General features: G+C 41.2%; 1 protein-coding gene across 1 annotated transcript in view; it reads right to left on the bottom strand.

The window, feature by feature from the left end:
• The window catches only part of KSR1 (kinase suppressor of ras 1), a 56,309-nt gene that overhangs the window by 21,890 nt on the left and 20,443 nt on the right, over positions 1-13,976 (bottom strand). The window contains 8 exon segments of the mRNA XM_015825556.1: positions 2,328-2,710; positions 3,225-3,276; positions 4,778-4,832; positions 6,621-6,662; positions 9,166-9,334; positions 10,297-10,403; positions 11,688-11,781; positions 13,236-13,289. Coding sequence (XP_015681042.1) covers positions 2,328-2,710; positions 3,225-3,276; positions 4,778-4,832; positions 6,621-6,662; positions 9,166-9,334; positions 10,297-10,403; positions 11,688-11,781; positions 13,236-13,289 — 956 coding nt within the window.

Below are 13,976 nucleotides of genomic sequence, written 5' to 3' on the forward strand. Positions count from 1 at the left end.
TCATAAAGGGAATGCAGCTTCCCCACTTGACTTTGCTTGTCGGAAGCCTGCTGGGAAGGTGGCAAATCACAACCAGGTGATTGCAAGATGCTGCAACTATTGTAAATGCCAGCCAGTTGCCAAGTGCCCAAATCGTGATCAGGGAACCAGGAAGGGGATGCAACGGTCATATGTTTGAGGTTGGATCATAAGTCAGTTTTTCTGAGGCCGTCATAGCCTGAAATTGCCATTAGAGGACTGGTCATAAGTTGAGAGCTACCTTTACATGTCAGAGGATGGGAGGAAAAATGAGTTGGAGGACAGGGATAAGCAACCTCTTAAAGAAGCTATGTCTTTTCCTGGGGACGTCCAGCTGCCGTCTGCAGCTGGAATACAATCCAGAAGAAGATTCTTGAGTTAAGGAGATGCTGAACAATGATATTTTTGCGCCCACACAAGTGCTGAGTGACTTTTTCCCCTTCTAATTTGGATCTCCACACAGCCTATTCCATACAATTCCAATATATACCTTCACCCTGACACATCAAAGCTAACTAGCCATGTTCACCATGAAAACACAGTGTCATGGTTCCAAAAGATGAAACTCTTCAAAGAACTCTGAGGCACTGTTTACCTTAAAGAATCTTTAATCGAGCTGCATAGCTTCGGCACGTACATAGTCAAAGCCAAAATCTGAATTCCCCTCCCCTAAACACATAGTATCAAGCACAATTCCCTTCTCCAATTAACAGTCATCAATCATATTCTCCAATTAGTTTGAAATGCAAACCTTCCCTCCAGTTCTATAATCGCCATCGTCTTATTTCAAACAATCTTGAAGAATACTCTACTGCGATGTTGTTATGTCTAACTAATCCCCATACACATTATTTCCCCTCCCCCCCAGCATCATCTAATTCTAACTCTAAAAGTCAACACACAGGTTAAAGAGAAAATGGCTGCATCTTTATATATTGTCAAAGCAAGAACATCCGATGTTAGCAGCATTGACACACAGCTTGAAAACCAGTTTAACTATGCCAGAAGAATACATCATGGATGATATTCTCACAAGTCTACATTTTAGAAGATTCCAAAGCAAATTGCTATTGCAACCTCTCACTATGGAAGCAAAATTATACCTTAAAAGTATACAGACCTAAAAGAAAATCTCCAGTTGGCTTGTGATAAGTACTTAAACACTGGCACACTGCAACAATTATTTTTTTAAAAACCAGAAATTCCATTATCGTTAACCCAAAGTAATAACACAATAGAATTCCTTTCAGCATTTATTGTCATTAAATGATTAAATATACAACACATTTAGGTGATTTATATCAGTTTAGTCTGTACAATTTTTGATTGTTTTCATTTTAGTATTACAATTTTAAAACTAAGTTGTTGGGCAAGTATACGTTACCATTTTTATTTTAATTTGATTTGATTTTGTATACTGCTTTCTTGATATCTCTTTTTTTAACTGCAACCCAATTATTTCCCCTTTTTAAAAAAAAATCAGGGAAAACTAGCTTTTCTGAGTTTGCAAAAGATTTTACAGGTTCTTTTCATGAGCATATTCAGCACTTCAGGCTTTCGTGTCTCAAGGAAGATTCATAGATCACATAAGTTAACACAAGCTCCCAAAAAGTCAGCATAGCTGGATATAGAACAGCAGTAACATTTTTATCAAATCTTGGCTAAAAAATGGCTCATGAGCAACATTCCTTCTCCCTCCTTGTTTTTTGAAGGTCACTATACAAAATGTTTGTACTGTGACTGGCATTGCCACTAACCCATCTTTAACTTAAACCCAATATACAACATCCAAGCTGCTGTGTCTGATGAACACTAACCACAGTTAAGCTGAATTCATACATTTCACTGAAGCATATATAGGTAGTCCTTGACTTATCATGACAATTGGGACCAAAATTTCCATTGCTAAATAAAGTAGTTGTTAAGTGAGTTACATCTGATTTTAGTATCTTTTTTTGCCATGGTGCCACTGCAAATCACTGTAGTTGTTAAGTGAACCACGCAGTCATTAAGAAAATCTGGCTTCCCCCATCGAGTCTGCTTGTCAGACATTGGCTGGGGAGGAGATGAATGTTCGTTCATTCATTCATTCATTCATTCATTCATTCATTCATTCATTCATTCTCTATAGCCACCCACGAGTCAATGACTCAGATGGCTCATAACTCAAAAAATATATTACAATTAAAATCCTATCCTTTTGATGCTCTTGTAGGGTTACATTTTCTAATTGTTTCTGGCATGACAACAAGATGGCGGCCATACAAATTGAAAAATGGCCTGAGATCAACCAAGATGACGATCCTTACCTGGTAATGATTGCTAGATGAGGGGGGTTCATGCAAGCCCCCATAAAAAGCACCACGTTCTCATGCCTGGTTTGCCGGTAGTTCATCACTTCTTTCTTGAAGAGCTTCAGGTGATCCTGGTTGTTCCCGTCTATCTCCAGCAAACGGATGGCTACCTCGCCATGCCATCTCCCCCGGTACACCTTGCCCCACCGTCCTTGGCCAATAGGGTCACCCAGTTCAATCTGCTCAAAGGGAATGTCCCATTCCTGCAAGTAGACGCTGGTTTGGCTAGCCTTGCGTGAGATCATCCCCCGCCATCGTGATCGCCGGGTTGGCAGGTCGTCAATCTCGTCTTCATCGTCCTCAGCTTCCAACTTGTTTTGTTCTTGGTCATCCACATGCTTGGGAAGAAAGGGGGAATAATTGCAGTGATGATGAACACGCCAGGCTTGGAATCCCACCACATTTTCCCCAAATGGAACCAATTGTGCAACCGTATCTATTTGGGCTATTCTTTATCCCAGGGTTCCTCAATCTTTTAAAATATGTGGACTTCAACTCCCAGAATTCCTCAGATTGAAAAACACTGCCCTTCCCTAGGTCAGGGGTAGGCAACCTTGGCTCTTTTATGACTCAGGAATTCTGGGAGTTGAAGTCCACGAGTCATAAAAGAGCCAAGGTTGCCTACCTCTGACCTAGGTCATTCCCTATGCCTCTTGCATTCAGCTTTCATGGTTACCTACATATTCACCAAACGAGCTATAATCCACAAAGTAGATTAATTGTAGCTCAGGCTGGAATGAGGGGTCCTTGGTGCTCACTGAGCTTGGTTGTTTTCTTGCAGACGTTTCATTACCCAAACTAGGTAACATCATCAGTGCTAGTAGGGAGCACTGCTAGCAAGTGGGAATTTACCTCTGTGTCCCGTTCTTCAACTCCATCCGTCTCTAAGGGCACCTCAGCATTGCTGGAGAGAAGAAGAAGAAGAAGACAGAATGGATGAACTGATCATGCAAGATCATCATTATTCTTTGGATGTGCATGCTGTTAACTCCCTGTTGCAAAAGAATTCATTTTAAATATTGTATCAAGATAATGCTGCAGCAGATGAGTTATAGGAGAAGGAAACTCAGAACTGAGAAGACAGTTCAGTAGAGTGGTTCCAGTGCTGGACCATATCAGGGTTCAAAACTGCACTTAACTGTGAAAGTCACAGCATGATCTAACCAAGTCATATTCCTCAACCTCGCCTAGCACCTGAATTTTGATCACATGACCATGGGGAAGCTGTGACAGTCATAAGCGTGAGGACCTGGGAATACGTTACTTTGTTGGTGCCGTTGTAACTTTGAATGGTTGCTAAATAAATGGTTGTAAGTTGAGGACCACTTGTAATGTTCTTGAAAACGCTCATGGAAGCAACAACCACAGTCACTGAAGCGTGAGAACATGTGATCTATTATCAGAACCATGTAGGCATTTGTTTAATACAACAAACACTGTGAAAACAAGAACACAATTCCTTTGGTGTAGCTCAGCGGTCTCCAAACTTGGCAACTTTTAAGACTTGTGGTCTTCAACCTCCAGAATTCCTCAGTCAGTATGGCTGGCTGAGGAATTCTGGGAGTTGAAGTCCACAAGTCTTAAAATTGCCAGGTTTGAAGACCCCTGGTGTAGTTCATGTTGACGCTGCATGGTAAGACCCTCAGAATGTGTAGGTATATACATATCTATGTATATAGCACGTTTATATGTGTGTTATGTATGTGTACACTTTTGAGAGCTTTATTTATGCAGGATGTATAACACAACCTTGCTACAATAGGCCTAGGTTTTTTTCTCTTGAAGGCCACTTTTCTCTCCCTTTTCTTTCCTGCCCTCTCAGCAAGTGTTACTAGGAGGAACCAATCATTCTGGCCAGAACGTATTGCATGCAGAAAGGTTTTTTTTTCTAATTAGGCTAGGGGTCTTCAAATTTGGCCCTTTTATGACTTGTGGACTTCAACTCCCAGAATTCCTCAGCCAGCATGAATTAGGCTATAGTAAAGACATGACTTTTGATTAAATGGGGTTCCTCCACTATAAGCCATGAAATCCTCTTTCCACAGGGTACCTTTCCTATCTGATCAAGATAAGTTAAGTACAGGGTTAAAGATATCTCATTAAAAGGATTTTGACTAAGGTTGTCCCAGTACAGCTGGCTGTAGCATCTGGCAAATCAGATACCCGGATCAAATATTTAGAAGTTGAAAAAAGAATGTTGTTATATTTGCTGCTGACCACTAGGAGGCACCCTACAACTGATTTTGTCCTTGTACTGGAATTCGTCAGAGCCTCCATATTAATTAGAACATATACAGTCCTCGACCTATTACTGTAATTGAGCCTGGCAATTACACTCATAAATCACTTTTTTCTAAACGAATGGTTGTAAATCAAATACTACACGTAAACAAAAAGAGGCTTACTTCGTACTTTCCGTAGTTTCAGGAGGCTGCGTTATTTGTGGAGTACCAGGAATTTCTAAAAAAAAAAGAAGAATATATGGGGGAAAAAAGGACTGATGTTCACAACTCTCAAGTTCTCACTGTTTTTAGTAATTCAATAATATACATCAAAGAAATATTTAGCTGTAGAGAACTAAAAAGTCAAAATGTACAACCCACAAAGCCATAGGAGAAAGCCTGCTTGAGGATGGACTAGTTTTAGTTGGAGGAATCACACAAGCTCTATGAACTCCTATCTAGAAGCAATGAAATATTTAATAAAGGGAAGTATTTGTAACTCAGGGTTGAGATGAGGGGGTCCTTGTGTGAGCCTTGTTGTTTTCAGACCAACAATCAAGAAGTAAACAATACCCCAACCAAAGAACCGCCAAGACCATTCCTATCAACAATGATAGGGCAAGCCATTAGAACAGGGGTCTTCAAACTTGGCCCTTTTATGACTTGTGGACTTCAACTCCCAGAATTCTAAAGCCAGCGTGCCTGGCTGAGGAATTCTGGGAGTTGAAGTCCACAAGTCATAAAAGGGCCAAGTTTGAAGACCCCTGCACTAGAATATAAACTGAGAGCAAATCCCATTCCTTTCTAGCACTGATGGTGTTACCCAGTTGGGTAATGAAATGTCTGCAAGAAAACAACCAAGCTCAGAGAGCACCAAGGACCCCCTCAATGATGGATTTATTGGTTTGTTTTCACATGCAGGAACCTTCCAAAATGGGATTTCCTCTACTGCATCAAAACTATGACTTTCAATCTGAAAAACTGTCAGTCTTTATGAGTGGCATCCACAGGAAGAGAGGGGAAGGGTCACAAAAGGCAATATGGCGGTGTAATGGTGTTGCAAATCTGTTCAAAAGGTGTGGGGCTTGCATTCTGACACCACATCTGCCATCTTCTCTTTCTGACACTATCCTATGGATACCACAGATATTAGCATAGCACTACTTTTATGTATATTATCTATGTGCCATTAAAACTCTCATCTCTCTAATCTTTAATTGGGAGAAATACCGCAACAATTTTTGAAGCAAGGTACCCCAAACAGGTTCACTTACAGAATGGGCCCAAAATGTGGGACCTCAGACTCCCCTGGAGTTGAAATTTGGCAAATTTTATAAAACACTTCATGGCATTGAAATGACCATAAAATGCCATAAAACATTTCTTGTGCTGATGTTTGTGCTATACCAGGGATAGGCAACCTTGGCTCTTTTATGACTCGTGGACTTCAACTCCCAGAATTCCTGAGCCAGCATGGCTCAGAATGGAAGCCTCTCCCTTTCTCCTCAGCATGGCTGGCTCAGGAATTCTGGGAGTTGAAGTCCACGAGTCATAAAAGAGCCAAGGTTGCCTACCCCTGTGCTATACAGTCCAACATGGGCTATTTCCAAGGCAGCTACATCTCTGAATGTATCCCAACTTTTCCAGCAAAGTCAGCACATTGGAAGCTCTGTCACTGCTGGAAGGACGTGGTAAGGAAATATCTCTCAAAGGATAACCCAGCACGTCCGATAACCGAGGGAAATTTATTGAATTGATTTGTGCAGAGGAAGGTCAAAGATCATACTTTATTATGTTGCAATAACCACACAGCTATAAAACTTTCGACATAGAGTAACAGGAATTGGAAGAAATGATGTCTCAAGAGAAGCGAATTGTGTGTTTTCAGTGAGGAGGGGTATGGTTTGTGTGCAACATGCAGAAGAGAAATCCGTCTCTCTCTCTCTCTCTCTGTGCTTACATAAAAAGACCTTTGCAGGAGAACAAAGTGATGTTTGAGCAGCTACCTGTTAGAAAGTGAACTTACCTGGAAAGATAAACTGCTGTCTATGCTGAATGTAGTGAGCGGCTGTTTATTTTGGTTTAGGCAGAAAAGGAGAAGAAAAAGAAAAAAAACAAAATAAAAGGTCACAGTAGTTAGCACATGAGGTGATTAGTGTGTGTGTGTAGTAAATTAATACCAGTTCAGAGTTAGTAAACTACGAACAAGCAACCAGGGGGAGAGTGCTTTTGAGTGGAGGCAGTTAGAGAAGCATGCAGCCAGTTGGAAAATGCTTTTATTTCTCTTTAGGTTTAGAAGAGGCAGAAAAATAATGCTATCTCTAGTGGAGAAAAAGACCTGAGTTGTATTGCCTCAAGTCACAAAAAACAACAACGCGAGTTCCTTTCCCCACCTTTTCTGCTACCTACAGGGAGTCCTTGACTTACAACCATTCATTTAGTGACCATTTGGACTTACAACAGCACTGAAAAAAAGGGATTTACGACCCAGAGTTACATGATCAAAATTTGGGTGCTTGGCAACTGGCATGTACTTATGATAGTTGTGCTGTCCTGGGGTTATGTGATCTCCTTTTGTGACCTTCGACAAGGAAAGTCAATGGGGAAAGCCAGATTTGCTTAACAACCGCACGATTCACTTAACAAATAGAGTGATTCACTTAACAACTGTGGTGCGACTTTGACAACTGTCTTGCTTAACAACAGAAATATTGGGCTCAATTGTGGTCGTAAGTCAAGGACTAACTCTACTGCCAGTCTATTCAGCAATAACACCAGACATTTTTTAAGCTTCTGAACCGAAGGGACATGTCAACAATCATTATCTTGAATGTGTGCTTTTAATCAACATACTTATGGTGAGATGGATTTTAAGTGTAATACAGGTAGAGCCATGAGTTTTTTTTCCTAAAGATAAAAGATGCACACAGACTTAGAGTTATAACTGAGATCGAAAGTTCTGTTGCTAAGTAAAGTGGTTTTTAAGTGAGTCACACCCAATTCTACAACCTTTTTCCCATGGTTGTTAAACGAATCACCATGGTCATTAAGGGAAGCATGTAGTTATTAAGCAAATCCGGCTTCCCACTTTGACTTTGCTTGTCAGAAGCTGGGAAGGTAGCAAACGGCGATCACAGGAACTCGGGATTCTGCAACCGTCATAAATCCATCCCAGTTACCAAGAGGCTAAATTTGATCATATGACTTCAGGAACACTGGATCAGTCCTAAGTGCAAGGATCATAAGTCACTTTTTTCAGTACTGTCGTAACTTCCAATGGCCAGTAAACTAATGGCTATAAATCAAGGATTACCTACACAGTACTTGATATAGGTAGTCTTCAAATTACAATAGGAATAGCACTTAGACTTATATACCGCTTCACAGTGCTTTACAGCCCTCTCTAAGCAGTCTACAGAGTCAGGCTATTGTCCCCAACAATCTGAGTCCTCATTTTACCGACCTCAGAAGGAGGGAAGGCTGAGTCAACCTTGAGCCAGTGAGAATCGAACTGCTGGCAGCTGACAGTCAGCAGAAGTAGCCTGCAGTATTGCATTCTAACCACTGCGCCACCACGACTCTACAACAGTTCATTTAGTGACTATTCAAAGTTACAACAGCATTGAAAAAAGTGACATGATCATTTTTCACACTTACGACCATTGCAGTATCCCCGGGGCCACGTGGTCAAAATTCAGATTCTTGGCAACTCACTCATATTTATGACGGTTGCGATGTCCCGGGATCATGTGATTTACATTTTGCGACTTTCTGACAAGCAAAGTCAATGGGGAAGCCAGATTCACTTAACAAACGGGTGACTAACTTTAACAACTGCAGTGATTCATTTAACAACTGTGGCAAGAAAGGTCATAAAATGGAGCAAAACTCATTTAACTGTTAGCAATGGAAATTTTGGGCTGAGTTGTGGTCATAGTTTGTAATGTTTGGTTTTTCCAGAAATGTGTGTTTTAGCAAGGACACAAATTCCCAGAGAACGCAGGGGCAAAGAAATGTATTACAGCAGAAGGTCTTATGAACAGATACCTGCCAAGAATATATGAACACTGTTCTATTCCACAAAAGTTTCAGCCTAAGAATATTTTGCAAATGCCCAACTTCTCTGAGCAGACTTGACGTTTGCGTGGTCTGCTGGAGACACACCACAAAAATGCCAGCAGGCAAAAAAGGGTTTGTGGCAGGATTTTTAATTGCATACATTAAGTATCATAACACTTTTAAGGTTTTTTTTTGTTTTGGGCACTCTTGGAACAAACTAAAGGTGGATCATTTCCATCATCAAAATTGCAAGATAGGCAGCATATAACTTTAATAAAGAATAAATGTGGGTTGGGCAGCTTTATTGTTTACATCTGAACATCACCCAGAGAACTCTTGTTAGTGGGTGACTGATAAAATAAATGTAAACAAGGTGCTGAAGCAAAAAAAAAAAGTATATTAAGATAAACAGGTTGCATCTTTACTGAGTTTTTATTTTTATCTCTTCTTGGGCTGGGCAGACTACACAAAAGGCAATCTTTGGGCTTTTTGCTCTTCTGAAAACAACTTACCTGGGAAGTTGAACCGGCTGTCCCGCTGGCCCATGGGAGATGGGTTTGGGGGAGGGGTTGCGCTGGGGGGGTTGGAAGACGGGAAGGGGGCTGGGGAGGATGGTGTGGAAGAGGTGGTAGAAGACGGGTTGCTACTGGAGTCGAGGTGATTGATTGCTGTCGGATGATCCTGTCAGAGATCAAAGCAACACAGAATTCTTGGATAGCAGCAACTTTTGAGGAGATGAGACAAAGTTCCATTCTTGGCTTCCCTTCCTTAGACAGAAAGCTTTGTTTTAAAACTCCGAGATCAAGGCGTAACTGGCTATGTCTGGCCAACCCTTTTAAGCCAGGATGGGCAACTCACAAGATACTTAAACCCTTTTTAATCCTAAGATGTCTGACTCTATAGATCAGGGGTCCCCAACCCCCAGGCCACGGACCAGTACCGGTCCATGGCCTGTTAGGAACTGGGCCACACAGTAAACTGCACAAGAGGAATCTGGATTGTGCATTCCTCCTCCCCCCCCCCATCCCGGTCTGTGGAAAAATTGTCTACCACAAAACCTGGTGCCAAAAACCTGGTGGACCGCCAGTATAGATTACAATGCTGCTAAAATCTGGCATCTAGATACAGGTAATCCTCAACTTACAACCATTCGTTTACTGACCATCTGAAATTACAACAGCACTAACGAAAGGGACTTTCCACCTGATCCGCACACTTACAAATGGCACAGCTGCAGTCACATGTTTACATGTTTGGGTGCTTGGCAACTGGTATGTATTTACAATGGTTACGGCATCTTGGAATCATGTGACTGCCATCTGCAATCTTCCTAGCCAGCTTTTGACAAGCAAACTCAAGGAGGGAAGCTGGATTCGCTTAACGACTGCTTGATTCACTTAACAATGGCAGTGATTTCCTATCAACCTGGGCAAAAATGTTGTAAAATTGACTCACTTAACTATCTTGCTTAGCAACAGGAGTTCTGGTTCCAATTGTGGTCATAACACAAGGACTACCTCTACTAGCTTTCAGTAGCACAGGTTTCACTAAAATGTGTTTGCTAAACACTGTGCGGTGGGTTATAACTTTGTCCTCACCCCACATGGCTCTGTGCATGTTCTTTGTAAAACTCAATACTGTACCTTTTTAGCTTGGGCTTTGGGGAGGGTCCCAAACTGTGGTTCTGAAGGCCGGTCCACCGGATTATTGATATCGGAAGGGACACTCTCTGTTCTCCTTAACCGTGGTACTATTGAAGCAGAGAGAAGAGAAAGTCAGCATTTTACTTAGCCTTCTTAAAACTATAACAGCAACACTGAATTCAGAATAACAGAGTTTGGAAGGGATCTTCTAGGTCTTCTAGTTCAAGATCACGCGAGGTATTAGTACTGCTTTAAAACCCTAGTCAGACCACACCTGGAATGCTGCATCCAATTTTGGTCATCATATCAAAAAAAAAAAGATGTTGAGAGTTTGGAAAAAATTCAGAGAAGAGCAACTAAGATGACAAAGGCCTGGAGATTAAAACATACAAAGAATGGCTGCAGGACTTGGGTTTGGCTAGTCTAAAGAAAAGAAGAAATAGGGAAGGCATGATAGCAGTATTCCAGTATTTGAGTGGCTGCCACCAAGAAGAGGGGGTCACGTTATTCACCAAAACACCAGAGGGAAGGACAAGAAACAATGGTTGGAAACTGATCAAAGAGAGAAGCAACCTGGAATTAAGGAGAAACTTCCTGACAGTGAGGACAATCAACCAGTGGAACAGCTTGCCTCCAGAAATCGTGGGAACTCCATCTCTGGAGATTTTTAAAAAGAGGCTAGACAGTCACTTGTCTGAGATGGTATAGATTCTCTTGCTTGAGCAGGGGGCTGGACTAGAAGACCTCTAAGGTCCCTTCCAGCTCTATTCTATTTTCTATTCTATTTTCTATTCTATGATATTCTACTCTATTCTATTCTATTCTATTCTATTCTATTCTATTCTATTCTAATCTATTCTAATCCAACCCTCTGCTCAAGCAGGAGATCATATACCATTCTAGAACTATGGCTATCCAGTCTCTTCAGTGTCACCTCCAGGGATGGAGCACCTACAACCTCTGAAGGCAAACTATCACACGGGTTAATTGTTCTCACTATTAGGAAGTTTCTCCTTAATTCCAGGTTGCTTCTCTCTTGTTTCCATCCATTGCTTCTTGTCCCGCCTTCTGGTGCTTTAGAAAATAGATTGACCCCCCTCTTCTTTGTAGCAGCCCCTCAAATATTGGAACACTGCCATCATGTCACCCCTAGTCCCTTCCATTTCACTAGACTAGACAAACTCAATTCTTGCAATCATTCTTCATATGTTTCAGCCTCCAGGCCCCTAATCATCTTTGTTGCTCTTTTCTGCACTCTTTCCAGAGTCTCTACATTTTTTTTATAATATGGTGAGCAAAACTGGATATAACTGAACATTAAAAACTGAACATAAGCAGCACGTAATCCGGTAAGAGGAAGAAAAGTTTACAAAGAATAAAAAAGCACTTACTGGGTAAGAAAGATATTCTACAAGGTGGGGCTTCTTTGGTGCATTTGTTATGACATTTTAATCTGCAAAAGGGAAAAGACATATTAGGTACACACTAAGCTAAATTGTGGACAGAGAAAATACTCCCACTGTTTTTCTTAGGAGAAAGCAGGAGGCACTGATCAGAGTGTGAATCTGGGATTGGAAAGACCAAATTCAGCCACAGAACTTGGCTAGGAAGCTTTGTGGGTGTCTAGTTCAATATCCTGAAGCTGTGTTAGAATGAAATTCCCGTTAACCCCAACTAGCATTGATCAAAGCTCATCCAATGACTTCTGTCATTAAATGGAAATAAGAATACTTGTTTTTGTGAACCTAAGCCAGACTCCTAACCATTACATTATGTTGGATATTTTTTTTTGAAGCCATGGAAAATATAAGCATAATAAACTAACTCAGTGCTTTTCAATCTCAGCCAGCCTCCTGCTGGCTGGAGAATTCTGCGAGTTGAAATCCACACATCCGTACTGTAAAGATGCTGAGGTTGAGAAACCCTGATCTAACTTCCTAAAGTTCTACTTTTAAAAGAGTTCTATTTCAACAATTCTGATTTACCTTCTTAACCTCACCAGCAGTCTCTCCAGTAACTCATTCAAGTCAGTTTCCCAATAAAGCATCAATCCTGTGAAGGGCAGCTCATCTCATATGCATCAGCTAGACAGGGTTTCTCAACCTTGGCCACTTGAAGACAGGTGGACTGCAACTCCCAGAATTCCCCAGCCAGCACTGGCTGGCTGGGGAATTCTGGGAGTTGAAGTCCACACGTCTTAGTTGCTAAGATTGAGAAACACTGATTTAGAGAATCCAGATTTTAATTCCGTATTGGAAACTGCTGTATGGCTAATCGTTGATTTGCAGTTTTCTTTTTTCCCCTGGACTAGATTGTTGAAAGTCTTGGCACTTCTAGATTTTTTCAAAGACCATGATGATATAATTGTAGCTGGGTTTTTTTAACAATAGCATTTATTTTCACATATGGTGAATACTTGTGAGTAGAGTTATCCTTGACTTACAACCAGGGTAATCCTTGACTTACAACCATTCATTTAGCGACAGTTTGAAGCTATAGCAGCACTGGAAAAAGTGACTTACAACCGGTCCTTTCACATGTTGCAGCATCCCCACAGTTATGTGATCAAAATTTGGGCCCTTTGATAATTGGCATGTATTTATGAAGTTTGCAGTGTCCTGGGATCATGTGAATGCTATTCGCAACTTCCAGCTGGCTTCCGATAAGGAAAGTCAATGGGGGAAGCCAAATTTGCTTAACAATCATCTTGTTAACAACTGCAAGTGATTCGCTTAACAACCTTGACAAAAAAATGTCATAAAATAGGGTGCGACTCCCTTAACAACTGCATTGCTTAACCACAGAAATTCTGGTCTCAAATGTGGTCATAGGTCAAGGACTACCTGTATTTTGGATGCTGTTCTGTATATTCTCGGATTCTTAATTCTTGCAAATAGCACATTTCATGAGCTGATGAGTCCAGTCAGTCCTCGACTTACAACCATTCGTTTAGTGCAGGGGTAGGCAACCTTGGCTCTTTTATGACTCGTGGACTTCAACTCCCAGAATTCCTGAGCCAGCCATGCTGAGGAGAAAGGGAGAGGTTTCCACGCTGAGCCATGCTGCCTCAGGAATTCTGGGAGTTGAAGTCCACGAGTCATAAAAGAGCCAAGGTTGCCTACCCCTGGTTTAGTGACTGTTTGAAGTTACAGCAGCAATGTAAAAAAAATGACTTATAGTGGTTTTTCAGTTACCCTCATTGCAACATCCCCATGGTCACATGATCAAAATTTGGATGCTCAGCAACTGACTCACGTTCATGACGATTGCCGTGTCCCGGTGTCATGTGATCCCCTTTTGTGACCTTCTGACAAGCAAAGTCAATGGGGAAGCCAGATTCACTTAAGAACCGTGTTACCCGCTTAACAACAGCAGTGATTCACTTAATAATTGTGACAAAAAAGGTCATAAAATGGGGCAAAACTCAACTGTCTCACAACAACAGAAATTTGGGGGTCAGTTGTGTTGTAAGTCGAGGACCACCTATAAAGACAATAATGACTTTTTTTTTTAACTTCCATTAGAGTACAACTGCATTGTCTCTGCCTTTAGAAATCAACCATCCTATAATCCCATTTTGCAATGTCTCCTTCTCTTCCCTTGAATGCCCCCGGGGAAAAATTACACAGAGTACTTTCAGCAGCTCTTGCTTCTAATTGTTATTCTCTGTTTGACCATTT

This window comes from Protobothrops mucrosquamatus, unplaced genomic scaffold, assembly GCF_001527695.2.
Source record: "Protobothrops mucrosquamatus isolate PMUCROS unplaced genomic scaffold, P.Mucros_1.0 scaffold2684, whole genome shotgun sequence".
NCBI lineage: Eukaryota > Metazoa > Chordata > Lepidosauria > Squamata > Viperidae > Protobothrops > Protobothrops mucrosquamatus.